At 39.1% G+C, this 26,792-nt stretch overlaps 1 protein-coding gene across 2 annotated transcripts in view; it reads left to right on the top strand.

Annotated features, from left to right (window-relative positions):
• Positions 1 to 26,792, top strand: part of TRIO (trio Rho guanine nucleotide exchange factor) — a 246,352-nt gene that overhangs the window by 72,287 nt on the left and 147,273 nt on the right. For both annotated transcript variants that reach the window (XM_064705497.1, XM_064705498.1), the window contains exons 3-8: positions 2,634 to 2,748; positions 6,095 to 6,287; positions 6,925 to 7,437; positions 10,511 to 10,633; positions 18,663 to 18,854; positions 22,098 to 22,229. In XM_064705497.1, coding sequence (XP_064561567.1) covers positions 2,634 to 2,748; positions 6,095 to 6,287; positions 6,925 to 7,437; positions 10,511 to 10,633; positions 18,663 to 18,854; positions 22,098 to 22,229 — 1,268 coding nt within the window. The remainder of the gene's footprint in view (positions 1 to 2,633; positions 2,749 to 6,094; positions 6,288 to 6,924; positions 7,438 to 10,510; positions 10,634 to 18,662; positions 18,855 to 22,097; positions 22,230 to 26,792) is intronic.

Below are 26,792 nucleotides of genomic sequence, written 5' to 3'. Positions count from 1 at the left end.
TTTTACTATTTGACTGCAGCAAGTCTGTGTATTTTTATGGCTGAGATGAATGCATTTAAGTGGAACCATTTACGTCAGATTTTTTGCCTTATATATTAAGTGGATTCAGAATTTCCTGTGTTGCTAACAAAATTAAAAACTATAAACTGACAATTGGGAATCTGAAAATCAGAACAGGATAAAAATACAAATGAAATGCTTATAGTTTCCATCCACTCAATCTACATATTGAGTGTGAAGTATTATACACATAAATTCTCCTAGTAATTAATTTAATTATTGAATTAGAAGATCATTTAAGATGGCAAAGACATTTAAAAGGTCTCAAAGGTCTTTGATTCCGGCCCTTTACCTGGCACTGCCAACTCCTCCACTAACCCTGTCCCCAAGTGCTGCATCTACACGGCTTTTAAATGCTGCCAGGGGTCACAACTCAACCACTTTCCCAGGCAGTCAGTTGTCTAATGCTTGGACAGCTCTTTTGGTGAAGAAATTTTTCCTGATATTTAAACAATTCCTGGTACAACTTGAAGTCGTTTCCTCTCACCTTGTCACTTGTTACCTTGTAGAGGAGACCAATGCTCACCCCACTGCTGCATCCTTTCAGGGAATTGCAGAGAGCAATAAGGTGTCCCCTGAGCTTCCTTTTCTCCAGGCTGAACAATCCGAGCTCCCTCAGAGGCTCCTCATAAGCCTTCTTTTCCAAACCCTTCACCAGCTCTGCTTCCCTTCCATGGACACACTCCAGCACCTCAATGTCCTCCTTGTACTAACTGGGCCACCAGTGAACACAGGATTTGAGGTGTGCCCTCACCAATGCCAAATAAAGGGGGACAATCACTGCCCTGCTCCTGCTGGCCACACCATTGCTGATACAGCCCAGGGTGCCATTGGCCTTCTTGGCCACCTGGGCACACTTCTGGATGCTGTTCAGGTGATGTCAGTCAGCACCTCCAGGTCCTTTTCCACTAGGCAGATTCCAAACTCTGTTTCCCAAGCCTGTATCCCTGCTTTGGGTTGTTGTGACCCAAGTGCAGGTCCCAGCACTTGGCTTTGTTCAACCTCATACTACTGAGCTTGACCCATCAATCCACTCATGCCCAACCTGGCATCACCTGCAAACTTCCCCTTTATTGTTACCTAAACAGTCTTGTCACTGTCATTAAGCTCTAGACAGTCATAACACTCCTAATGTTCAGGGCCACCTTGCCAACTCTCCTTCCTTGCCTGTCTCTTCTGAAGGGTTTACAGCCATCCATTGCGGTACCCCAGTTGTGCAAATCATCCTATCATCTTTCCATCATGACAGCTATGGCACAGTTTTCCTGCTGCCTAAAGGCTTCCAGCTCCTCTTCTTTACTGCCCAAGCCCTGTTCATTGGTGTAGATGAACTTCAGTTGGGCTATAAATTCTGTCACCTTTTTCAGGGCAGAAGCCCTACTTCCTACATGACCATTCTCAGGTGCTTCCATGCTTTCTGACACAACAGTATCTCTTACATTTTGGCTGCTGCATGGATCTTTGTTCCTACCTCCTGTGAGATGGCAGACTGAAAGACCTTGCTAGTTCACCATTCCTCAGACACTAGTGTTCTGCCTCCATGCTGATCTCTAGTGAGCATGGCTTTATCAAGTCTAGTCTAAAGCTCTTTCAGTGAGCCCTGATAGTTCCTGTGCAAAAATCCTTTTCCTTGTTTGAGGTGGGTGTACCTTGTCTGTCACCAGCAGGCTCAATATCATGAAACCAACCCAGGATCAGAAAACCCAAAAATGTCCCAGTGACACCAGGCTCAGAGCCAGGTATTGTTCTGATAGTTCTTCCCATTTCTTCCCTTATCATTCCCTGCAACAAGAAGCACAGAGAAAGCACTCCTGCTCCTCCAACCAGTCATCCCAAGGCTTTCAGGGAGAGACTTCAATCACATCTCTCTTGATTGTCCTTGGGCTTCTCATTGCAATTTCTTGCTTTTTCCCTGAAGTATGGGGTTAATAATAATAATAATGGGTTTTCCCAAGGGCCATACCAGGGTAGGAAGCTTTCTCATCACATCTTTAACCTTGGGTGCAGGGAGGCAGCAGGCTTCCTGAAAGAAGTTGGCACACTGGGCCTTTTTTCCCTTCAGAAGGGAGTCTCCCATGACAATGATCCATGTGTCTTCAGCCTACTCACCTCCTCCCTGAGCTCTGTCACTGTGCAGAGGAGCTCCTCTACCTGGGCACACCTCCCACAGCTGTGCTCTCTGCTGCCATATCATCTACATACTTGCCTACAAAGTAGCATAATTCTGTATTTAAATTAAATCCTTACAACTGCTGAGTCAAAAGTTAAATACATAACAGAGTGCCATTGCTGGAGATGTCACACTACCAGTTAAACTTGAGGGTGACTGTAATGTCTAAGTGTAATGCTCTGGTTATTCTTAGTTTCAGTTTTTTTGGCATTTGCTTTCTCACTGTAGGAATTGTGGCAATATGCTGATCAATACTCCCAAAATTCCATCTTAAGTTGGTCTCAAAATGACAATGTCGGCATTTAAGTTGAAATCACTTTTTTAAAAGTAGATACCGAGTACTAGTTCTGCAAAAAATAATTTTGTTATGCTGTGGGGTCTTCTAACATTTTTAATTTTTTAGGTGGCAGAGATAAGCGTGGAGGTCCCATTCTAACATTTCCAGCTCGCAGTAATCACGACAGAATACGGCAAGAAGACCTTAGAAGACTAATTTCATATCTAGCCTGTATTCCTAGGTAAGCAATCACCTGTTAACCTCTAAGGCTGTATAACAAAATAAATGGATTATGCTGCAGTACTCCCATAAGCTAGCAGACTGAGTTAATAACATGAGCAAATCAATACCAAGTTTTGTCATTTGCTATTTTCAAATGGCTTTCTGGAAGAGAAATAATTACTCTGCCTTGTAAAAGGAAGGCAGCTGGCAGAAGGGCTGGTGTGCTTTAGCTAAAAGTAGTTTGTGTCTCGGAAATGGCACTGCCACGCCACGTTGGTGTCGCTGTGCTGAAGACTGCAAATACAACTCAAAGGCTTTCAGTACATCAATAATTACAAGCATGCAGGTCATCCTTCACCATATGCCTTGTGTGGAGTGCAGGCAGCACAGGACTCTGAACTGTTATTTGTGTTAGATAAGTCATAGTGTCCTGATATAGCACAGAAATAATGAGGAGAAAGGTATGAGAAATTGCTTGTAAAGGTCTCAGATAAACCTGTGGAGTTGCCTGTGAAAGTACTTATATCATTGCTTTATCAGCAATTCAGCCTATGAATTGAGCTGTTTAAATAAATTGGCAGAAATCAAATCCAGTGCTATTGTGTGTGTGCATATATACACTCCCATATATATACATATATATATATATGTAGTTGTATATATATGAGATACTTCAAGCAAAAGTTACGTATTTTGTATGTATCTAAAAAAAAGTTCCTTCATACAGAGCTTCACTTTCTGTAGTATCAAGTTGGGAACAAAAATGATCCTAAGACTCTGAATTTAGGTCCATCTTGAAACCTTTCAGCATTTGTTTTGGGCTGGAGCAGTGCTGACTGTGCTTGATTCTGTTTGTCTATGACCACAAGCAGCAGTTTTTATTAAAATTGAAAAAAATTCCTTGGACAACATCCCTGAGTGCAGTATTGTCCATGTTTGTGTAATGTGCTAATTTACTGAGAGTCTGTGCACTTGGTATAATCAAATAGCAGTTTTTGAATGAGAAAGGTGATTCCATAAAAGTAACTTCAAGGCATCTGTCTGAGAGATTACATGGCCTCCTTTTTGAAAAGTTAACTGGGAGACTCGGGGGACTCAGAGAAAGGAGAACAGGAAGAAGGCTTGATATTTTTACTCTCAGATTTGAATGGTAAGATGTATTCTAGCCATCTAGAGCTTCAAGTTTCTAGATAAGTTAATAGAGAAATATGTATTAAAATGTGCCCAAGAATTTTTTTATAGATAATCAGGGTAAGAAACAGTCTTCCTCTGGCAAAAGTTGTATGTTAATTAGCTTAGATCAATAGACCTAAAATTAAAAGAAAGTTAGTACATGTTTTCTACTCTTTAAGCATGGCAAACTTTTGAGAATAAAGGGAGCTTTATCAAAAGTAAACTTGTTTTCATACAAGTCATGTTTCAGAGACTGATTATGCAACTCTAGCTAATTAGAAGTCCCAACTGGTACAAATATCCCTGAACTTTTGGGTTGTCTGTTATTTGCTGCAGTACTGTTACTTGATGTAGCTGAAGAATCACAGGTATCAGTTGTTTGGCAAGAGATCTAAAAACTTAAGTTGGCTCAATCTCACAATTTTACTCATTTTACAATTTATCTGATTTAAAAATGTGGCTGAACTTATGTCATCACCACAGAGTGGTGGACAGATATTTTAGTGTAGTTCATGCTTACCAACACATGACCTTGACTCCCTAGAACAAATCTTGTGATCCTTGGCCAAAAGACATTGAGCTTCTGTGAGGTGATGTGGCTCCATGATGGAGCACACAGCCACACTGTCACACGATGAGGGACCACTTTGGACACCCCAGAAGATACATGCCTTGTGAATTAGTAGCAAGCACTCCCTGTGCAATCCTCAATTTGGTAGGATAGGGATGGGCTGAGCAGCACTCCTGCTGCCATTTGGCCTTTCAGTGAGGGGTCTATCTTTAAGACAGTAGTTATTTTTTTTCCTTGAATTCTGTGATGATTTTAGAAAACATTTTCACCATGGTCAGAAAATTGTACGTTGTAGCCTACATGCATGCCAAGCTAGTTACTGCTAATGTATTTTGCTTCTGCCATTGCCATTTTTGGCATTCCTATGGGCAGGTGGGAGAGCCAGCATTTATCATGATAAACTCATTTTTTGAAATGTTGTGGGATGTTTATTCTCTCTTCTTTTCCATAGCTTTAAGCTTTTCAAAGTTTAAAAAACCTTCCCCTTCTGAGGAGCCCATGTTATCATCACTTTTTCCAGATCTCCTATAGCAGTCATAATCCATCTTTCTGCACTGTGGCAAATAAGACTGAGTAAAATATGCCAGTGAAGCTTCCCTGCCTCTTGGACACTCCAAAAACCTCACCACATGAACTCTGGAATGGCATTTGAATTAGTCACATCCCTGAACGTGACTCATACTCAAACAATGGACATTTGGTCCTTTTTTGATAGTCTGTTGGGTATGATGCATTGGTTTTGAAATGTTTTCCTTCCTATGGTCCTACTACAAGGTCACGTAGCAAATTCTGCTGGAAGAAAATCAGAGTTTGGTGGTGGTGGTGATTGCCACTTTTGGTCAGTAGCAAGAACTAAATGTACGGAAGATATTGATGAAAAGAAATTAAATTTTCCATTCTCAGAGGGAGTGCTGGAGAATTTGAGTGTAAGGTCTGTCAACTTTTGGACAGCAAAATTGAGCTCAAATTTTGTAGAAAGAGATTGATGTGGTTTTCTTCCCAACCATAAAATACTGTGTTGTCCTTTAAATATTCACAAATCAATCTTGTTGCAAAAGAAATTGTCAATAAATGGGTGTCTTTCCTCTACAGACTCTTAACAACTCTCAGATAAAATGGTTCAAAATCTGAGACAGTTTGCAAAAGTTGTCAAGTGGTAGGTAAGAACAATTTGCCATCTTCTGTCTTTTTAGAGGATCCCCTCAATCATTAGAAAGACATGAATATTATCATCAGTCAAATAAGTGGATGTGTGTTCTGAAGAGTAAAGTTAAAATGTAGTAGATATTGCTGCTTTAGGAAACAGTAGGTTTACTGTGTAAGGTGAAGGAGAAACAAGACTGGACGATGAATCATCATGAATATAAACAGTGAAAATGAAAGTGAAGATAATGGAAGAATATCAAATCAACAACAGATATAAAGCTCTCCCCACAAGGAGTTTGGCATGGGAGTGAAAGAAATGTCTTGAGAGGTTTGTGAGATCTGCTGTATATGGTCAGTCAGCTAGTCAGCAGTGAGGCCCCGAGGAGACCACATTCATTAGACAGCGTGATGCAGTTGAGTGTTGTGTTGGAAATTGGAACACTTGCTTGATAACCTTTCCTTCTGTTTTCTGCAGTGAGGAAGTGTGTAAACGAGGATTCACCGTCATTGTAGATATGCGTGGGTCAAAGTGGGACTCCATAAAGCCTCTGCTGAAGATTTTACAGGAATCCTTTCCATGTTGTATTCATGTTGCACTGATAATCAAGCCAGACAATTTCTGGCAGAAACAGAGGACTAACTTTGGCAGCTCGAAGTTTGAGTTTGAGGTAATTTCCCCTATGGTATACAAATTTATATTTATTTTGTGGTTTTAAATGTTCTCACTAATGATCAGACCTTGAAAACTCTCAGGTAAATTATATTCTGGCTGGAAGGAGAGGAACTTTACACCAGTGCTAGAAGAAATGTGGTTTTCTTCATGTACTTAGGCTAGGTAATTGTGTATGTTGTTGTTTATATTCTTTTTGTAAGCTCAAGAAAGATTGAATTAGGTTTTCCTCCCTTAATGGTAAAAACTTAGTTTTTGTCTCTTAGTTATCTTAGTTTGCATTATGGTATTATTGCTATCTCCAGAATCCAGAGGACATCAGCTGAATGAACCTTGCTCTTATCCTCCTGCGGCTTTGCAATACACAAAGTCAAAACTTAAAACAGTAATTGAAAGAATGGTTGCTGTTTTGTTCTTAAATGTAGTGAGGTGAGAAAAAATTGTGGGAAAATACTTGCAAGACCTCCTGTCTTCTGCTGATCAGAATTGATACTTGAAGTGTTTGAGAAAAGTTGTCGTGTGGACTTCATGAGCAAAATTATCAACTCTTACAAAAAGAAAAGCAAAAACTTGAAAGGAAATTTGAAATTCATTTCAGTAACAGAATTTTTTTCTTTCCATTTTTATTTTTTTAGACAAATATGGTGTCTCTGGAAGGCCTTACCAAAGTAGTTGATCCTTCTCAGCTAACCCCGGAATTTGATGGCTGTTTGGAGTACAACCATGAGGAGTGGATAGAAATCAGAGTTGCCTTTGAGGACTACATTAGCAATGCAACCCATATGCTGTCCAGACTGGAGGAACTGCAAGATATATTGTCAAAAAAGGAAATGCCTCAGGACCTGGAAGGTGCTCGCACCATGATAGAGGAGCATTCACAATTAAAAAAGAAGGTCATTAAGGCCCCTATCGAGGACCTTGATGTAGAAGGACAAAAGCTGCTCCAGAGGATACAGAGCAGTGATAGCTTTCCCAAAAAGAACTCTGGGTCAGGGAATGCAGACTTACAGAACCTTTTACCCAAAGTGTCCACCATGCTGGACAGGCTGCACTCAACACGGCAGCATCTGCATCAGATGTGGCATGTGCGGAAATTGAAATTGGACCAATGCTTTCAGCTCAGGCTGTTTGAGCAGGATGCTGAAAAGGTAAGGATTGGGCAAAGAGACTATAAATGGCCAGCACTTGGCAGACTTGAAAGAAGTACCCAGGGTAACTGAAAATAGTAATTTTTGTCTTTGAAGTTAATCACTAGCCTTTTAATGAGAAGTAAGGGACTTCTTGATTTGAGGGGCACTCAGGGGCTTCTGGAGTAAGGGGCATGGCATAGTACTTCTAAGCTGTAAGGAAGCTCTTACCAAAGAAAATTGTACCTGCTAATGACTTCAAAGTGCTTATTTTGTTAAACATTTTTTCCAGACAGATGCTTTTGTATGCATCAAGTCAAGAAGAGTGCTGTATACTTTATAAATACAGATGACTACAGACTACATTGGTCTTCTTTTGAGTGATCTTTGGGAAGTGAGTGACAGGCAGTCAACAAAGCCTGAAGAGGCTGACATGGGGAACTGCTTCATTGATGCAGGGTTTGAAGTCCCAGGCTAAAAACTGATGTATCTCTTCTGACAGTGCATATGTCATTAACAGGGAACTGAGTGATTTCAGAATGTTTCAGGCCAACCAGTCCCTTCAGATGAGAAAGCCCTTGATTGTCATGGAATTTGAAGAGGAAGTATGGCAGGCAGATCACTTTTAGATGAGCTCAAATTAGATCTATTTTCATGTAGAATGGTTTTGCAATCTCTTATTATTGACTTGTTACCATGGAACAAATAGCTTTAAGGAAGGGTGGGGATTTTTTCTCTGGGAGTAGTAGTAACTAGACTATGCAGTCAAGTGGTAAGTATGTTTTTTCTCAGAGCTTAAAGCACTCAGATTTCTTGAAGTATTTTACATAAGATTGCCTGAACTGCATGAGATCAACAGTCCATTTTAAACCAGTGTTCTGCTCTCCAGCAGCTGTCACTAGCAGATGCATGGGGAAGAGTAAAAGCAGAACAAACATGTAGAAACTTAACTTCTTGCTTCTTTATTTGTATTCTTCACCCATACTTTCCCTTACCCTCATAATTTCAACTCAGGGACTTTCTTTACACTACTGTAATGTTTTCCGCTGTGTTTAAAAATAAAAAATTTTTTAAAAGTACCATTTAAAGCAAATGTTTTCAGGATAGTATAACTGAAAATAGTAGGGACATGTAGAGAGTTGGAAAAAAGATGAAATTATTATCTATTTCTAAAATTATTTAGAAAATAATGCAAGCTGTTGCTCTGGTGTTGCTCTTTCAGACCCAAATGCATTTTATCAACCTTGCAGCCACTTCATTACAGCATTAATTTTTCTGCATTATAGCATATCTTTCAGTACCATGTGAGCACCATCAAAATACATTTTGTTAATTTTCTCCTATTTTATCAAATTGATTACATAACTTGGGCTTTAACCAACTTCTTGTGAAATACTTGAGCCTGTAGGATTGACCTCTGTCCTGCCATGTGGTTGCATAAGCTCATATCAGTGTTTTCTATGTTTCTGATTCCAGGAATGAGTCTATAGAAAATGAATGCATCTTTCTTTCAAAAGGGAAATATTAGGCACCTCAAAGTGAGGTTGACAGCAGCTATTGTACCTGGGACAGTTTTTCTCTCATTAGCCATTAAAAAAGATTAAAAAGAAGGTTTGTGTAGTATCACAACTCACTTTTGGATTTAGACCCTTGCCTTAATCTACTTGCAGACTGTATTTTTACTGCTTGTGTCAGATTAGATTTCACAGCTCATGATGTTTTTATCAGTGTGTGCCTGTATTTTACTGAAATGTGGGAAAGGATGGGATCTTTGTTGGAAAGAAAAAGGATATTGCATGGGGAGAAATAAACATTTTCCTTATGGAGGACTTGTTCAATTCAGTGTAAGAATTTTGGACTGGTTCAGAAGAAGAGAAGGCAAAAAAAGTGACAAGGTGTGAGGGAATCTGATTGAAATTGCCCCTTTATTCATCTGAAGGCAGCAAATTCAAGTGACCTAGAGGAGGATGGTCACAAGCAGTACCAGTGTCTGTTTTGAATAATGTTCTAACTCATTTTCACTGAGTTCTAAGTAAGAAGCTTCAACTTTTAGAAGTATGTGATCAACTGTCTCAGTTACTAAACTTCAAAAGTTTGGTTTACAGTTCTTACCATATTGTGGTCTGCTTCTAATTTGGTTTGTCATGGACTTGGGAAAAAAACTGGACTTGGTAATATTGTTCTGTTGGCCAGCATAGGAAAGATCTTTAAATGGATACTTCCTGCTTATTGCTGCTGTTTTTTCCTGGACAATCTATTTCAGCTTATCCAGAGAGCAGGTGGTGTGTCTCTTTTGCTGAGATATAGCAAAGATTTCAAGACCATTGTGAGCAGGGGGGGTGTTAAACAGCTCTTTGCTGCGTTGATTGGTCTTTGAAAATTTTGTCTTCCAGTGCCACTGTTAACATACCTGTGTGCCTTTATTGATGGCCATTGTCATATAAGGTCCCTCCAAAACTTTTTTTTTTTAATATTAAAATATTCCTTTTTTTTCTTTTTAAAAACAAGCATATTTAAAGATTTTTCTTAAATTTCTCTGGAGGAAGGTAACTCTGTGCTCACATACACTTTTAATAATTAATCTAGAAATAGAATATTTGTTTTCAAATCTGCTGTAAACTTATGAACTAAAAATATTAAACTAGCTGCTGAAGTACTTGATCAGCATGAAAGAATTTATATTTAATTTCCATGAGTTGCCATTTTCATTCTAAACTGCTAAGCTGCTGATGTCAATAAGTGCTGACGCTAGAGAATGTATAAGCTTGGCAACTCAGGGCTGTGCTCCAAGTCTGTTTGTTTACTATGACTTCTTTGTAACAATGAAATTTGTGATTATGGCATTACAGTAGCTTGTTGAGATAAACACCTGTAGTAATGATAACAGTAAAAGCCTCAGCTGTTTGATCCAAAAAGACAGGTTTCAGCAATGATTGAGTTAAAATAGACAGGAACTTAAAATGGAAAGAGCATCAGGGTTAATTTTCATGGCCTAGACTCTATTCTGTGTTCATAAGTATCTTACATTACTTGTCCATGATTTCTGCCATAACAAATTATTGAACTTTCTTCTTCCCTTAATATTTTTGTGTAGATGTTTGACTGGATCACACACAACAAAGGTCTGTTCCTGAACAGCTACACAGAGATTGGAACCAGTCACCCCCACGCGATGGAACTTCAGACACAGCACAATCACTTTGCCATGAACTGCATGGTAAGAACAGGCCTCCTTGCACAGATGTGCTGGCTGTTTGTTCTCTGTTAAGGTAGAATTTGTAAGTGCATAAACACAGATAGTCCCTTCTTTACAAGTCATGGAAATTTGGTTTGGAGCAGTGAGGTTATACAGCACAATGGAGGAAAATAAAAGGTGGTCAGGTACAGAGGAGCTGTGATAAAGCAACAAACATTTCTTTTGACAAATGGCAGTGTTCAACATGACCTCAGCACCTCTCAAATATAAGTGTTCAAGCTTCTAGAATCTGGGATGTGTCTTTGAGTACTACCTTGGGTCTTGTACAGAATTTCAGAGAATCATGTGTAATACATATTTTAGCTCTCCGTTCTGAAAGAAGTAGCTCTCAGGATGTTCTGAAGAGATTTCAACTCAGGCAAAAAGTTCTCAGAAGTAACTGAGCCTGGTGTAATAATTCTTCATGGTTTCAAGAAGATATGTCTCATTTTCGGCACAGCAGAATGGAGCCAAGACAATTTTTTTGCTCAAATATGATCAGTAGACTATTCAAAAATGGATTTTAACCGGCAATGAGTGAAAGCTACTTCCTTTCAGTTTCATGAATGCTGTTTGAACATGGGAACAAAATTCTGAAGTACATTTTAGATCCTTAACACATTGTAGGTGTTTAAATAACCTTGGGAGTCTGGGCCTAAGTCCAGTTCCTGTATGTTAGATCAATGAAGGAAGAACACTACCAGTCTTGTTACAAATTAACATTCTTGGCAGTCCAAGGATGGAAATTGAATTAAAGTATGGTTGAAATAATGAACTCTTGCAAGAAGATTTTTCTGTAGAACAGGAAAGTGGCAAGATAAACTTACCTAGGTTATGTGTCTTCAAGAAGTATTGGAAGGACTAGTAAGGTAGCTCTTGTGTATTGTGTAGCTGGAGGTAAGAATAGGAGACACTATTAGAACAGACACTATTTCTTCTTTTGCAACTCAGGTCTGTTTTCAAAAGTTTAAAAGAATTAAAATCAATATGAACTTTCTGAAAAGAGTAAAGCAAATGCTGGTGAACTTGGCAATTAAGTTATGTAACGTCATATATGGTTTTGACCATTAGGTTTGGTTCACAGCATGGGGAATTGCTGCCTTATGGAGCACCTTGTTGTTGTTCTTCACTGCTCTGCATATGAAGTAGAGCAGAAAGAAACAAAGGATGACAGTAGGTGTCATTGACATGAGATGACTTTTGTAACTTACTAATTTTGAGTGGCCTTCCACACAATTCCTGAGGTTGCATTCTAAAGGTTAAATTCTTCTGTAAGCCTGTGCTCATATTAGTCACTGTTGTAGTCTTTTCTTCAAACTGGGTGACTTTATTATTTTTCCTTCTTTTAGACTGTTCAGATGCTATCAACAGTAGGAAGCACTTGAGCGATGCAGCATAATCCTTCCTGCTCTGTGTTTGCTATTAGTCTTTTCCTGTTAATCCCTCCTTTGCCTTTGGTTGTCAAATGCATTAATTACAGGGTATTTTTTCTCAGCCTGAAAAATGTTTTCTTAAAATTTACAAGGAGCAGCTTAAATTTGGGGTAAATTAAGCTATCTGAACATTTGAAGGGGTAAAAACAAGCTGCATTTTTTTCTGTAGCATAGCCCCCCCCAGCAGGAGTTCTCTGCCATGGAATAAGAAAATGTAAATTCAGTGTGATTGGTCCCTGGTTTTGATTTAAGCAGCACTCAGATTATCTGGGTTTTATTTGGTTAAATGGCAAAAGCCTTTCATATAGATTAAGGGCAAAGATTAAACTGAATGTGACATAAAAAATGACGTGAACTGATTGAATTTTGGCAGGCCTTATTTTTCATTAGCTTTCAGCTGTAAAAATGTGGGGCAGTCTTAACTCCTGCAACCACGTTCAGCTTCTCCCTGGCCACTCACCACTTACGCTCTGTGCTTCACAAGTTGCTGTTTGTTCACTCTCCCTGTCAGTGTAACTCAGTAATCAAAGTGGATTTAAGGTGTCTTGTGTGAGTACTCTAACACCAGAAGTGAAATTTAACTTTTAACCTCTCTGCAACAGTGTGAAGTGATTTACTGGGATGGAATAGAGGGAGGGAGAAAGACAACTATGTATAAGGTTTATTTATTGCAGGAGATTTGTAAGTCTTTCCATTGTGTCCCTAATTGGACCTTAATAGATCTTGCTTTCTAGTCAATTTTCTTAGGCTCACTTGAGGTAGGGAAGAACTGTTTGAAGGATAAATGCTCCCCAAGCAACTAAATGCAACTGCTTGTACTTGCTCATAGTTTAACTCTGATAATTGATGTTGCAGCTGCTTTTCCCAACACGTTGTTGTTGCAGGGCACATGCTCCCCTCCACAGCAGGTGCTACCCTCTGTCAGTAGTTGGGTCTCTCATGTCCCCTTCCTCCCCAAGCAGTAGTTTGTTTCCAAGAGGTGGAGGGCAACTTCTGCAGCTGCTTATGCCAAACTTGGCTGAGAAAGAGTGACGACCTTTGGGTGAGATGCCAAAATTTTGATCTGGTCTTCCAGTCTGAAGCAAGCCACCTGGATGTAAACCATTGTGAAAGCTACTTAGTTTCTGTCATGAGCAAGAGTTAGTTACATCAAGGACAAAGAGGATTTTCTGAATTTTTTTTTTTAAAATTATTGTAATGGCTTTGTGCCATTTTTAGAATGTTGGTTTTCAGTTAAAACACAAAATAGTTGGAAGTGTAAACCAAATGCTATAAAACAAAAAGGCAAAGAATACATCCGGGGAGGAGATTTAACTTTACTTTCACCAGTTTCATTAGCAAATGTTATATCTAGGAATCTTACGTATTTCATGTGGTTGCACTTTTCAAGGTAGCAGGAATAAGTTCATGCAAATCTTAAGCTAATACACAGACTGGTTCTCACTGCAATAAATCTGTCCCAGAGAAAATCTGGATAGGTGTAGTGCTGTGCGTTAAAGAGGGACATATATATGGTTGCCATGGATTAACACAGAGGTAGATATGGCTAAAGGAGCTAATGACTGAAGGATAATTCCCATGTAGGAAGGATAGATATGTGACTTCCTATTACTGAATTTGAGAAGCTGTGCACTGATAAAAGTCAAGGCTGTCCCTTTATAGGGCAAGTAGATCCCGTGTTCCGTAACTGTAACAAAAACCAAAGTTTCAGGGATTCTGCTCTCTGAAAATGAGGATGGATTTTCAGTACAATTTTAAAGGTCTGCTTTCAGCAACAGTGAATTGCTGTTGTCAAGTCCTGAGATTTATTTGAGTTAAGCAATACTCAGTTTCAGCTTGACGTTCCTATTTGGGTGACTAAACCAATGCTTCACTTCTCAAAACAAGTTTTTAGTACCTTTTAAGGGAGAAACTTTCAAATACGGCATCATAAGAGTGGAAAGTACAAAAATTATGTATTGAGTTTTTAAACGGCAAGACTAAAGTACCCATGATTATATGATTAGTCTGTCTTGCATGGAAGAGTGGAAAAGACTGATTATGTGTCTGTCCACTCTTTTTCCTGGCATTTTCTCTACATCTGCTAAGAAACAAGAAAGACAAGAAGTCATGTGAAATATGGGTAAGGAGGAGGATGTTGTCTGCTTGAACATTTTCTGCTCTTTTTGCTAGATCAGATGGCCTTGCTTTCATTACAGTTTAACTGTGTCTCTCCTTGCACTGAGGAGGGTTAAAATGCTTGAAGAGTGATGCAGGCTAAATGAAACTTTGTTTGGAGAAAGCTGACACATGCTACTATTAAAGGATGTGCTATGACTGCTTCTTGTCTCAGCATTGATAGGATATGAGAAGAAGTTACATTTATTAACTATAATCCAAAAACTCCTATCTGAATTGTAGGCGTATTGCTAAGTTGATTAATGTTCTCAGAACAGGCTGTTTGCATACACTAAAACATTTTATCAAGGTAGTAATCAAATTCTGAATGCTATCCAAAAAGAGAGTGTCAGAGATGAGCACTGGTGAGAGCTTTGGGATGTTAAAGTAAAAGTATGAGCACAACAATTGAATATCCCTAGATTTGCAGAGTTAAAAAGATGTCTTGCTCAAATCCAGCCACAGGGACTGGTACAAATGAAAACATGAAGAAAGTCAGGTGAGGTAAACTCACCTTAGCTTAGAGGTAGTGTAATTTTTTCCTCCTCCTTTGTACAGCTGACATATTTCACCCCTGAGATTCTTTTTACTTTAAATATGTGGTTTTATTTAACCATACAGATTTGTGTCTTGAGATAGACTAGAGCACCATGTGAATTCTAGACTGCCCTTGGTTCTCAGGATTTGGGCAAATGAGAGCAAGACCACAGGTGTACATCTCTAAGAGAATCTTTATGGTGCCTGAACAGTTAATGCTTAGACACAATGTCTGGATGCCACCAGCCTGAGAATAGACTGAAAAGGTAAAATGAGTTCAGGCTATTTTCAGCTTCTGAGGAGCTCTCCAAAGTCAGCAAGACTAAAGAGAACAGGCTAACTGTGCAATCTTTAAGAGGGAAGAAGCAAGTAAACAGATTTTAAAAAGCAGTCAGTTACTGAGGTGTTAATACAGCAACAAGTACATTCATGTTAATGAATCACAAACTAAGGGAACAGACAGTGGTGTTACTGAAAAGAAGAAAATCTTATTTCACTCTTGGAACTTATTAGGGTGGCTGAACTTCAGATTTGTAAAGGAAATGCTCTGATTCAGTTGGTCCTACTAGAAAGCTAGGTCCAGTTTAGAGCCCCATACTTAGTGCTGTAATGGGAAACATATACATGGATGTGGTGTGGCTGTAGGGAGAGTTGAAGGCATGGGCATTTACTATGATTAAGTAAAGGTGAGTGAAAAGTAAAGAAGAGAGGAAAGTAATGCTGGTGTTGGACTATGTAGTCTTGCAATAAGATTCCTCAGGTCCACTGTGAAAAAGTAGGAAAGAAATTGGGTATTTGAAGAAAATTGGAGTGAAATTATATTGTATGTGTTCCAGTGCTGATAGCAGTGTTTAAATGGTTACCTGTGAATATTTAAAGGATCCTTGTAGTTGAAGAACACATTAAACACTTTCCTTAATTGCAGCTTGGATGTTGCCAAGTTTATATTTTTTCAAGGGAATAGATCAGGTTTTACCTTAGTTGTCCCACATCCCTCATTGTTGAAATTTGTATTCCCAAACTGACAGTTTTCCTCTTGCTTCAAAAATGATACTAGAAGAAATGTTGGAAAACATGTAAATCATTAAAACAGGTGTTAATTCATACATTAATACTACACCATGTTTTGGTGGTCATTTATTTGTGTGTGAGGTGGCAGATGATTTGAAAATGCCATTGCTAAATTGATGGTATTACAGTAAAATAGTTCAAGCTCGCTACAGTCTATATAGAGGTGCCAGTTATGATGCTTATGGACCATGTCAGTGAGTTTGATGGCATTTAAAACTGAATGCATTATAGCCTCTGTGTCAGAAAACTGCTGTTGGAAATCTTGGAGCTTAACAAACATTTTCTAAACGGATCTGGGAAAATCAGGAAATAAAATGGAACCTTCAGGTCACCTGCCAGCTTTATTTTGTGTGAGCGTGGCATAAGTTCAGTTAGCTGATAGGCTGTCACCTTTATTTTTCCTGTGTTTGCCTTTCAGGCATGTGCCAAAGAATAACACAGCACAGTTAGGCAACTGATCTGTATTGCTTTGCTGAGCAATGCCTTTTTTTATTTGTATACTCTCTTAAGAGGGGAAATCTGCAATGAGGAACTTTCCAGGTATCATAAGGTGTCCTTTCCACTTCTGGCTAAAGAGCATTTTAGAGAAGACAATCATGCTAAGTACACTTGTATCCTAACTAAACACTTTATAATGCAGTGACTTAAATTGTTACCTTTTAAGTCTTGTTACAATAATTGTGTGTATCACAATTAACGAAATGCAATATCGCATTGCCCTTCACCTTTGAGACAGTTGATACACATGTAGAAGCTGCAGGTGGTGTAAATGAGGCCACTAAAGAAGACCATATCAGTTACTGCATCCTAGCTGTTGCTTCCTTAACTAAAACCAGGTTGTAAATGCATACAATAAATAAGATACCATTCTCTGGTAAATGAGCAACAGCTCACTTGTAACAGTGTTTCTTATCTCTCAAGCAGTGTGCAAAATATGCAATTGTCTTATAATAATGACGCTGGAATTGCCTGTCCTTGTAGGAAATGGAACAAAACTTTTTGACCTTCAAGGGTCAATTAAAGACAGTCTGATTGTAGTGAGTTGCTGTTAGAGATTGTTTTCCTCCTGAACTAAATCTATTTCATTTGGGTCATTTCATTCTAAAATACTGACACTTAAAACTTTGGTAGATATATCATGTAGTGAGGTAAAAGGTTTAGATTATTGTAAGTTGTTTTTTGGGTTTTTTTGTTTGTTTGTTTTGAGGCAAGGAATGTGGTGTACATAGCTTGGAAAGCATTCAACTGTCAGCATTTTAATTCATATTCATACTGCTATAGGCTGTATTCGTCCAGACGTGTGAAGCCTGATTGCCATGGGAAAATGAATGCATGTTAACCACAGCTCAGATTCAATTTGTTTTTCTTCATGTTTATAGTGCTGTGTTCATTTTTAACTGCTGTTTCAGAATTTCCAAAATTGCTTTATTATGTTACAGAAAGAGTTCAAATGGCAGTCTACTATAGCCTTTATTCTTTTCTCTTTTGGCACTTGTTTCTTCTCACAACTGTAAAGACCATCTAAGGGCTTTCTGTATTCATTTAGCAGTCTTGCATTTATGCTACATACACTTTTAATAGGCCTAAATGCTCTCCAGTCTTTTAAAATTTATTGGAAATAGCAGATTTGTAGTCTGTACAGTTGTTTGGCTGTGCTTAAAAAGTAGAACATAGATGTGTGGGATAATGTAAAAAAGTAAGAGGTAGTATTGTGCAGAAAGGAAAGACAATCAACTGTTGTGCTAGTTTACTGAGCAGAGCAGCCTGAGCTGTAGGCTGTGTCAGGTGTGCTCCTGCTTGCATACATGCATACAGTTTGCAATCAGTAGGGACCTGTCCTAATTGCCACTCAGAGGGGTCTGGGCAGTGAAGCCCGGAGGAGCTGTAACACTTGCTCCAGCCAGTCAGTGTCAAGCTCTGGGCAATGGCTGGATGCCAGCAGGTCATGGTTCTACCTGACTTGCTCAATGTCTGGTGGTTGGACTAGGTAATCTCCAACCTCAACAATCCTGTGATTCTAGCAACTTCATTCTAGATGCATGGGAGTCTGCCCAATTTGAAGAAAGCGTCAACTCCGTGTTACACGCATGTAGCTCTGAAAGAGTTACTCAGAAAGTTTTTGGTGGCAAAAACTTTCAATCTTGTTTTACTTCACAGGAATCAGAAACTCTTGATTGAAAATTAGATTGCCTAAGAGCCGTCAATGACTTATGCCAGTATGCTAGAGAATACTTCTGACCTTGGTCTTTGTCTAATTTTGAATGCTAGTTCTAAGGCAGTATAGCAGCAAGCAAATAAAATGTAAAACTGTTAAACTTCTTGTAGCTCAGAATTCTTTATTTTGTTTCTTTAAAAGTTACTTTCAAAGTTGATGTAAAGGTTCACAGATGTTGCACACTTGCGTATTGTGGATGGATCAAGAACTTAGCAATGATACTTCAATTTTCCTATATTGGGTGTGTCTGACTATCTTGTTGACTTGAATGTTTGTAAACATTTTTATTCAGATTGTTGTAAAATATGGTTATTTCTTCCTCTTTATTGTAATAATGTGTCTTCATGTAATATAAATTGGCTTAAGCTGATTGTTAACATGAGTGTTAGACTGATTATTTAAAGTCATAATTCTCACTTGTCAATTATGGATAGGCCGCTACATTATACACCTAGATGCCAAAGTTTGGTATGCATAAGCTTGCCAAATAAAACCAGATTACTGATCAGTACTGTAATAAAGTAGAACTTCTTAGGAATATGCTTCTGTATTTAATTAGTCTGCTGACTTGCACTAATTTTCCCCTTCTTCTCCACAGAATGTGTATGTAAACATAAGCCGCATCATGTCAGTAGCAAGCCGCCTGATCGAGTCTGGGCATTACGCTTCCCAGCAAATCAAACAGATTGCCAGTCAGCTGGAACAGGAATGGAAGGCATTTGCTGCAGCCTTGGAAGAACGTAGCACGTTACTGGACATGTCCTCCATCTTCCATCAAAAAGCTGAACAGGTTAGTAAATGGGGAGGGCATCAACAAAAGTTTATGTCCTGGAATGGAGAGTTGTGCACTTTGCTTTTGCTTTGGACAAAAGTGCAAAAAGTGATTGAAAAGATTGACAAGCCAGAATATTTATTTCTACCAATTTCAATACTCAAACAAAACTTTGTTCTCCTCACTTTAGCCCATTGGCTTTAAATTTTCCAGGGCTGTGCCTACATCAGTGCAAGATAAAACAAACAAATTAGCTATATGAATAAAAATGAAGTGGACTGAAATGCTTAAGTAATATATATGGCTTTTAAGTATCTATATAATGCCTTTTCTACATCTAGAAGCTGTCACTTCTTCTACTGTCCTCACCACTCAACTCTCATCAGTCCTTGAGTGTCAAGATTTAACTCATGATAATTGCTTCTAGAAAGCATAAGTTGAAGTGGCCTGAAAGTTGAGAAGTTAATTAACTGCCTTCTGAATCTGAAATTGTGGTGGGAGATGTTTACTTAGTATTCCATAGGAGATTCCTCCTATGCTAAAAAAACATTTTAGCTTTAGGCCTATACCAATTATTTTAATTAAGTCATTAACCATGTGTAACTGCCAGAGAAGAGGTATATGTAAGGGAAATAGGAATAAATATCCCCAAGTTAATAATCTTAATGGCAAAAGCATGTTTTGCCCTCAGGGGAGTTCAGTTCTGAAGGAGTTGCTGTGTGTGTGCAGTTGAGTCACCTGCTGATCTTGTAGTGTGTCTGCTCTGGGCATCCCTGGTGTGTTCGGAGAGCAGAGGCTCTTGGATGGGTATGGCTGATGTACTGTATGTAGATACTTTTCTTTCATTTTGCCTTGCTAAATTATATCCAAGGAAAGGTCTCATGTCCAATATAACTTTAACTTGGAATGAATGGAGGAAGCATTTGGGCATTGGAAACTTCAGAAACAGAGAGAGGTGATACAGTTGATACTAAGATATTTTTTCCCTGATTTCTGCTACATGGATATTTAAATTGATAAATATCTAGACATTAGAAATGGGAGTGTATTAAGATGCTGTGTTAGTGGTGGCATTGGCTTAATGTCCTTAAACAGACTATATTATAATAAAATGATGTCACTGCAACAGGTCCTTTCAGCTGGTTTTACAGAAATGCTATATAAAAATGAGATTAAAGAATTGTCTTCTGATAGAAAAGTTGGCAGTCAGCTTGCAGCTTTTGATAGACACAGTTCAGTACCTTGTCAATGTTGATGCTTTTCTAATTACTTGGGTCATTTGGGTTTCCATTTAAGCCTTTGAGCTATATTTGTAGGAGAGAGATGAATGAAATTTGAACAGGTAGGTATACCTTGACTCAAATGTGGTCATTTTTCATAACAAAAATAATAAATTATGCTTATCAGAAGTCAAGGAATTAAGTTTTTTGTGTGATTGTGTGCTGGGCAACTATAGCAAGGGTCAGTGTTACCTTCTTTACTACTAAATATAAGTGTAAACAGAAGGAAAGATAAAAATGAGAGAAAATAGTGCAGCATCTGCTGGGATTAATGTACTTTTAATTGCTCCTCCTTGCAGTTTTCATTGTATGATGAGCTGCGATGGATTGCCCTAGTTGATTTATAAGATACCTGCCTGTGATATATTGGCTGTTTCATTAACACTGGAGAGCAAGTTCAAGGATAGAGGGTTTGGAATGTGAGGAATGACCCCTTTAGAGACTGGTGATGCTTGACCTACATAAAAAGATTAAAATGTAGGCAGCCCAAGAAAAAAACACCCTTCTTGAATGCATGTGTTCTCTTGCAAGTGACAGGTAAGGGTCACTGCCTTCTGTCAGGCACAGTGAAGCTATCAGGGCCTGCTCACTGGTGCACATGGAGCTTCTGTTAATGTTCAGTGCTTAACCTTAGGGATTTTTCAAACTGGCCCTTAGTGAGAATTAAAGAAGTATTTTAGAGCTATGTACTCTACCACCCTTCTGCCCAGCTGTCAAACAATAGAAGAGTACCAGAAGTGATCTATTAATTAGTTTTTCCTCAAAAGACTACTTGTGCTCCAAGAATTAAGATATGTATGATGAAATAAAAGGCTTGGTCTCATAACTTTTGAGTCTCAAACTCAAATAGAGGAAATTTACTTAACAGAGCTCACATGTGCTTGGCTGTACTAGGGTCAACACATGAAAACTCCTGTAAAAGCAGATTGTTTTTCCTCTTTCCCTTCCTAGCATAACACGGGTATAAAATTCATGCCCCCTAGCAGCGAAAAAGTAAGTTGTCAGAACTTCTGGTTTGCATATAGCTGTGGTGGCAGTTTCTTGTTTATCAAGACAGCTTAGCTTCAGAGATAAGTTAAATTGTCTGCAGAAGAGATTTCTGTTGTAGTATCCTCAATTTCCCCTGAAAGGCTTGACTCAAGCAACTATGCTGATATAGCTGTGTGCTCAAAGTTCAATGCTAGTCCTAAGAGACCTCCACTTAAGTTGTAAATCCCTTACATGCTTGCTGCTGTAGTAGCTTGCCAAATGGATTTAGTGCTTCTCTGCACGTAGAAGTTAGTTCTTTGGGGACTGAGGTGTGAATTCGCTGTGCCCTGACACTGCTTTGCTTCCTTGATAACCTCTCCCCAGCAAAAGATGGAGTGTTTCAGTGAATGGTTCACCAGTAATTCATTGTTTGCATGTGCAAAGTAACATGGTTTTCTCTGAAGATTAAAAAGAGGTGAGGTGATAAACCTCATGATACCATGAGTGTCTGCACAGGGAGCCGATGGGTAAAAACCAAGGGTCTGGACTTGAAAGCTGTAGCATGTTTTACTTCCTTGTGTAAACAAGACCTTAGTTGGCTTTTGTGTTTTTGAAGTGCTAGGTGCAGGATGAAGTAAACTTCTTAGCTGCAAAGTCAAGAAAAGGAGCAAGAGTAAACTTGAAGCATCAATATTGCCAACAGTTAAATTGGTTCTGAAGACTGTCAACATCCATCTAAGCCTGCCTGTCTCCTAACAGCTCAATGAGTTTCAGATACCTAAAAACACAATTTTCAGATACCTAAAAGCACAAGTATAGTCAGACTTGAATATTTCTTTCTATTCTGATATACATTTCTGGTTCTTTCAGAGAGAAATACTGTAAAGACTTTTTGCTTAAAAGAAGTCTTTTCAGTGTGTGTCATGCAGAGGAATGTACTTTTGTATGTTACCATCATGTGTGTACTTAATGGTAGAACCCGACATCAAAGCCGAATGTCTCTTTGTTGCAGTACATGAGCAATGTGGACTCATGGTGTAAAGCCTGTGGTGAGGTGGAGCTTCCCTCAGAGCTGCAAGATTTAGAAGATGCTATCCATCATCATCAAGGGATATATGAGCACATTACTTTGGCTTACTCTGAGGTCAGTGTTTTGTTTGTTTCCGTAGATAAAATTGTGTCGTGTTAAGTTTGGGTCATGATACAGTAGCACTTGTTGCAGTAGGAGCTAGTTGGAAACCTAAGTGCTGAACTTCTTTTTAAATTTTATATACTGGATTTTGCTATTGTTGTTCAAAAGTGAAGTGTTAAAATCCTCTCTGTAACCCTGGGAAAGAAATTAAAAGGATAGATTTAACCATGTGTGGTACAAACAACCCTTGGGGCGCTAAAGTACTAAATATGTTTTAATTTGCATTTTCATGTTACTGCCTTCTAATAGCAGTGGAATACTATTGTTTAGGCATTTACTTGAAGGGAAGTTAGCTGGGCATTCTTTGGGAAGGTATTCTGTTGGCGTGGATTTCTCTAAGTGTATTTTGAAAATCCATCTCTGAAATTGCCTCACCAAAAAACCTTGACTACCAAAGGATGTTACTTGAGAAGCCAGAAGGTAATGCACTTAGTCTCATCAACCTCACAGACACTTAATTGAGCTAAGGATGCCTGTGTAGTCAGCATTTGTAAGATTAGCATATCCTGTGCTGATACTCTAATCTTGGACTCAGCACACACTATTGTCACTATTTCTAGTAGTTGTATTTACAACTTAGGATAAAATATAAGATAAAATAAATGCTTATTCTGAAGGTGATCTATAAAATGATGACTCAACTATCCATTTGCTTTCTTTCAAATTTGGAGTTTTCTGTTGTGCATTACTTAGCGGAAATCAAAGTGGTATTCACTATTATTAGCTAACAGGTATTTTCTGCATATCCTATTTTACTTGTCTTTCCTCCTTCTGTCAGGGTTGTTCTCGTTGGGTAAAACTGTTTTTGCTTTTCAATTGGACTGATGTTGTTCTGGATTAAATACAGGAGTTCTGTACTGAAATTCCGTGTTTGGTTAAATCATGGTAAAAATGATCAGTGGACACAGGATAGCTTAGGCCACAGCTTGCACCTGTCTTTAAAAGGAAGTTATGTGGGTTTGAATTAATGGTTGTGATTTATACATTACATTAAAGTTAAAACTACTTTCTGATGAACCAACTTTATTATAGGATACTGAATCCTAAGTCAGGTCACATTTCATTTAGCAGTAAGGGAGGGTAAGACTTGTGCTGATCATCTGTCCTATTTTTAGTGTATCAAAACTGGGTTTTTTGAATACCTGCCAACTTAGGGCCTGCATAAACTTTGTGACCTTGAGTTAGATGGCCAGGGTCCATGAATTCTTGTTCTTTTGTGTAAAATACACATTGATATCCCTATTTTTGCTCTATGCCACACTGCTGTGTCAACTGATCTAATGATATACTACCACACCTGATAATATTGCAGTTTTACCTACATGTAACTCTTTTAACTCATTCTTGAAAGCATGTTTTGTAGTAACGTTTCTTGACTTCATTATAAGCTTTGGTCATTGGGAGGGACAGAGACATAGCATGATTGTAAGAGATTTATGTGGAGAGGCAGTCTGGGATGAATGCTTCATGAGAGTCCAGCAAGGAGGAGGAAGGCTAGATTTCTCAAGAATAGTGATTATGAAGGGCTGAGGTTTAATTTTTTCTAGCTGGTTCTGTTTGGTTTGAGTTGGTTTTGTGTGGGTTCTTTGTTTTTTTGTCAGGGATGTGACTGGACGAGCCTGCTGTTAAGTGTAAATAAGTACTGTTTAGGATTAGCATGTTAAATAATGTTTGCTTGCTGGTGATGCATAAAGAAAATAAATTAGATTGGTAGATTATAGGATTGCTTTGCGATGTACCCTGAAAATTTATTTAGGATTTCAAAGCTGTAGCTTTTGACTTTAGGCTAGCTAGATATTTTAACAAAATCTTCACTGGTGCTGCTCAAAGGAAAAAAAGAGCACTAAGTGCCTTTCTTCTGATTTCTGGTCATTACTTTCCCCCATCTGGTAAAAAACCAGTTTTGTCTTTAGCAACCAGAATTGGTGCAGAAGTAATAACTGTATATGTATGTACAACTTGTGTTCCTCCTCTGGGCAGGAGATTTAATTTCGCACTTTTCAAACGTGCGTTCCTTTTTCAAGATTGATGGAGGCATCTTTCTGTGTCAGGATATTACAGCACTATTGCTTATCATTATTAGATGTATGACTTCATTTCTGTTACCGTACGGAGCTCCTTTCATTTTGTGATGAATGAACAGTGGGGGAAGAGAGAGCAACACTATGGGAATCACAACACTGTCACTCATTTTAGATTGCAATGTCTTGACAACACGGCTTGGTTGTAAGGTAGAAGACAGTAATTTTAAGAAAGTAAATGCTTTTAAGACTAGACAGTCTGATTTTACTGAGGGTAATTACTGTATATTACTAGTAAAGCAACTTACTAGCTTACAGGATGAGACAACTGGTATGCCTGAAAGTCCAACAGATGTGCCTTAAATGAAGTTATATATATAAATAAAGTTATACATCTCACTGAAATCTTAAGGCAGTCATGCATTAGGAAGGAAGAAAATTTTAGTGTATTAACTCCAGAAGAAAATCTGTGCAGTCATTTGTTTTGTAAAGCTAATAAACTAATAAGATCAAGGGGCTGTCACAGTAACTTTTTTTCACCTAGATTTTATGGACTCTGAATGGATAATTGAAATCCATTATCTTGAAATACTTGAAGAGCTTACTAGATAATTCTTCTGGATACAGAAAAGAAAAAAGATATCATTGTAACTATGCTATGGACTATGCATTTTTTCTGCTGACCTGACTTTACTGGAGCTAATTTCAGAAGTGAGCATCATTCTCTGTGTTGATACTCATTTCTAAAATTAAAGAGCTTGAACTGAAACTGAGAAATAAACTCCCTTGTAGCCTAATTATCAGAAAAGAATTTTCATTTGGATCTGTTTGACTACTGAATAACAAATGTAACATGTGCCTAGACTTAGTGGAAATAGTTGAAAAGAGCTACTGGAGGAAGGCCTTGGCAAATTTGGTGTTTCTGACATGGTGTGGATTTGATGGATTCAGGCTATTCTTTATACTTGTGTCTTGTGGTTTCAGATGATTTTTGTTCCTACTTGCTAAATGAGCTGTTAGAAAAGTTCTTTGCAGGTAACTGAATGATACTGAATTGTAACAGCTCTCTGAGCTTCATGCTAAAAGTGACGGACAGGGTAAACACCAATGAAAAGTGGTTTTAATACTAAATGTTGATAGTGACCAGATAGATTAGAGAGGATTTTTGCTTTTTAATTAGCATGCAAGGTAAATCTGAATATTTCTGCTGTGATATAAATCAGAGAAGACAACAGTTTGAAATGACAAATGTTTCCTGTCAGTATCAGTAGTTAAACACATTTTGGAAAACAGTATCTTTCTATGCTACCAATGAAGGTTTTGGGTTTCATACTGACACCTGGTGTAGCCAGTGGGGTTTGGACACACCTCCGAGAATACACAGGGGTTAAAAGCAGGGCACTGCCCTGGCACTTCCTCTTTGGACATCGTCGGGCGAGGAGTTCAGACCTCTCTCCCTCGCCCGGCCCGCTGCTGCTGGGCGGGGGAGGGGCCGGCCATGCGGTAGGCCCGGGGCCTGGACAGAAATGGGGTTGAGGGGGCTTCGGGGGGGGCTTTGAGGATGGAAGGGTGGAGGGTCCCAGAGAGTCAGCCCTCGGGCAGCCAGCCCCCCTCTCCCCGTATACTCAAATTGAAAACCTTACAAAAACCACTTTTCCTCCTCCCCACTCCCTAACTTTCCCAATCCAATACATTCTCTTAAAAATACCAACTGCCCAGCCCGGCACGACACTTTAGTATACTCAAACTGCAGTTCATGAAGAGGAAAAGGAGTCCTTCTTGTTCCATAGGCTTCTGGAAAACACACTGAAATCCCGGATGCTTCCTTGTCACTTCGGCACCGCCCGGAAAGTCCATTTGCCGCTTGTGACATGTTCCTTCCATGCTCAGTGCTCTCACCACCGAGACATGGCCAGAGCTGCTTTTAGGGTGGTCTTTCAAGGATGCCTTGTCTCACTCCAAAAAGGCACAGTCTCTGCTTTTGGGACAACTGTCCCCCCCATATATTTCCAACCCCCTGGGGCCGGGGGGTCCTCACAAATGAACCCTCCTGGTTTTGAGGCACTGCCTCCCCCTAAATGCAGTCTGTGTCACAGGAACAACTGAGTCCATGGCTACAAGAAAAAGTCCAGCCAAAAGGCCACTCCAAATCATCTCTCCCCATCCAATCATCTCCACAATCTCCGAGCCAAGTCATCTCATCTCATCTCTCATCTCCCTTCTTATTCAGCTTCGAGGAGGATTAGCATTCTTGCAAGGCCCCAATCATGCAAGAAAGGGTTAAAAGTTTTCAGTCTCTGTCTGTCGGTCCCGGAACGGCTCCCACGCATGCTGCCCACACGCTGCCGCTGCGGCCGGGCAGTCTTCCTCCCCCTTCTCGCTGGCTGCTCTCCTGGGGGGGGGGGAGGGGGGGAGAGGGGGGCTGGCTGCCCGAGGGCTGACTCTCTGGGACCCTCCACCCTTCCATCCTCAAAGCCCCCCCCGAAGCCCCCTC

The sequence above is a fragment of the Zonotrichia leucophrys genome, chromosome 2, assembly GCF_028769735.1.
Source record: "Zonotrichia leucophrys gambelii isolate GWCS_2022_RI chromosome 2, RI_Zleu_2.0, whole genome shotgun sequence".
In the NCBI taxonomy this organism is placed as follows: domain Eukaryota; kingdom Metazoa; phylum Chordata; class Aves; order Passeriformes; family Passerellidae; genus Zonotrichia; species Zonotrichia leucophrys.
This window is presented reverse-complemented; position numbering and strand designations above follow the sequence as displayed.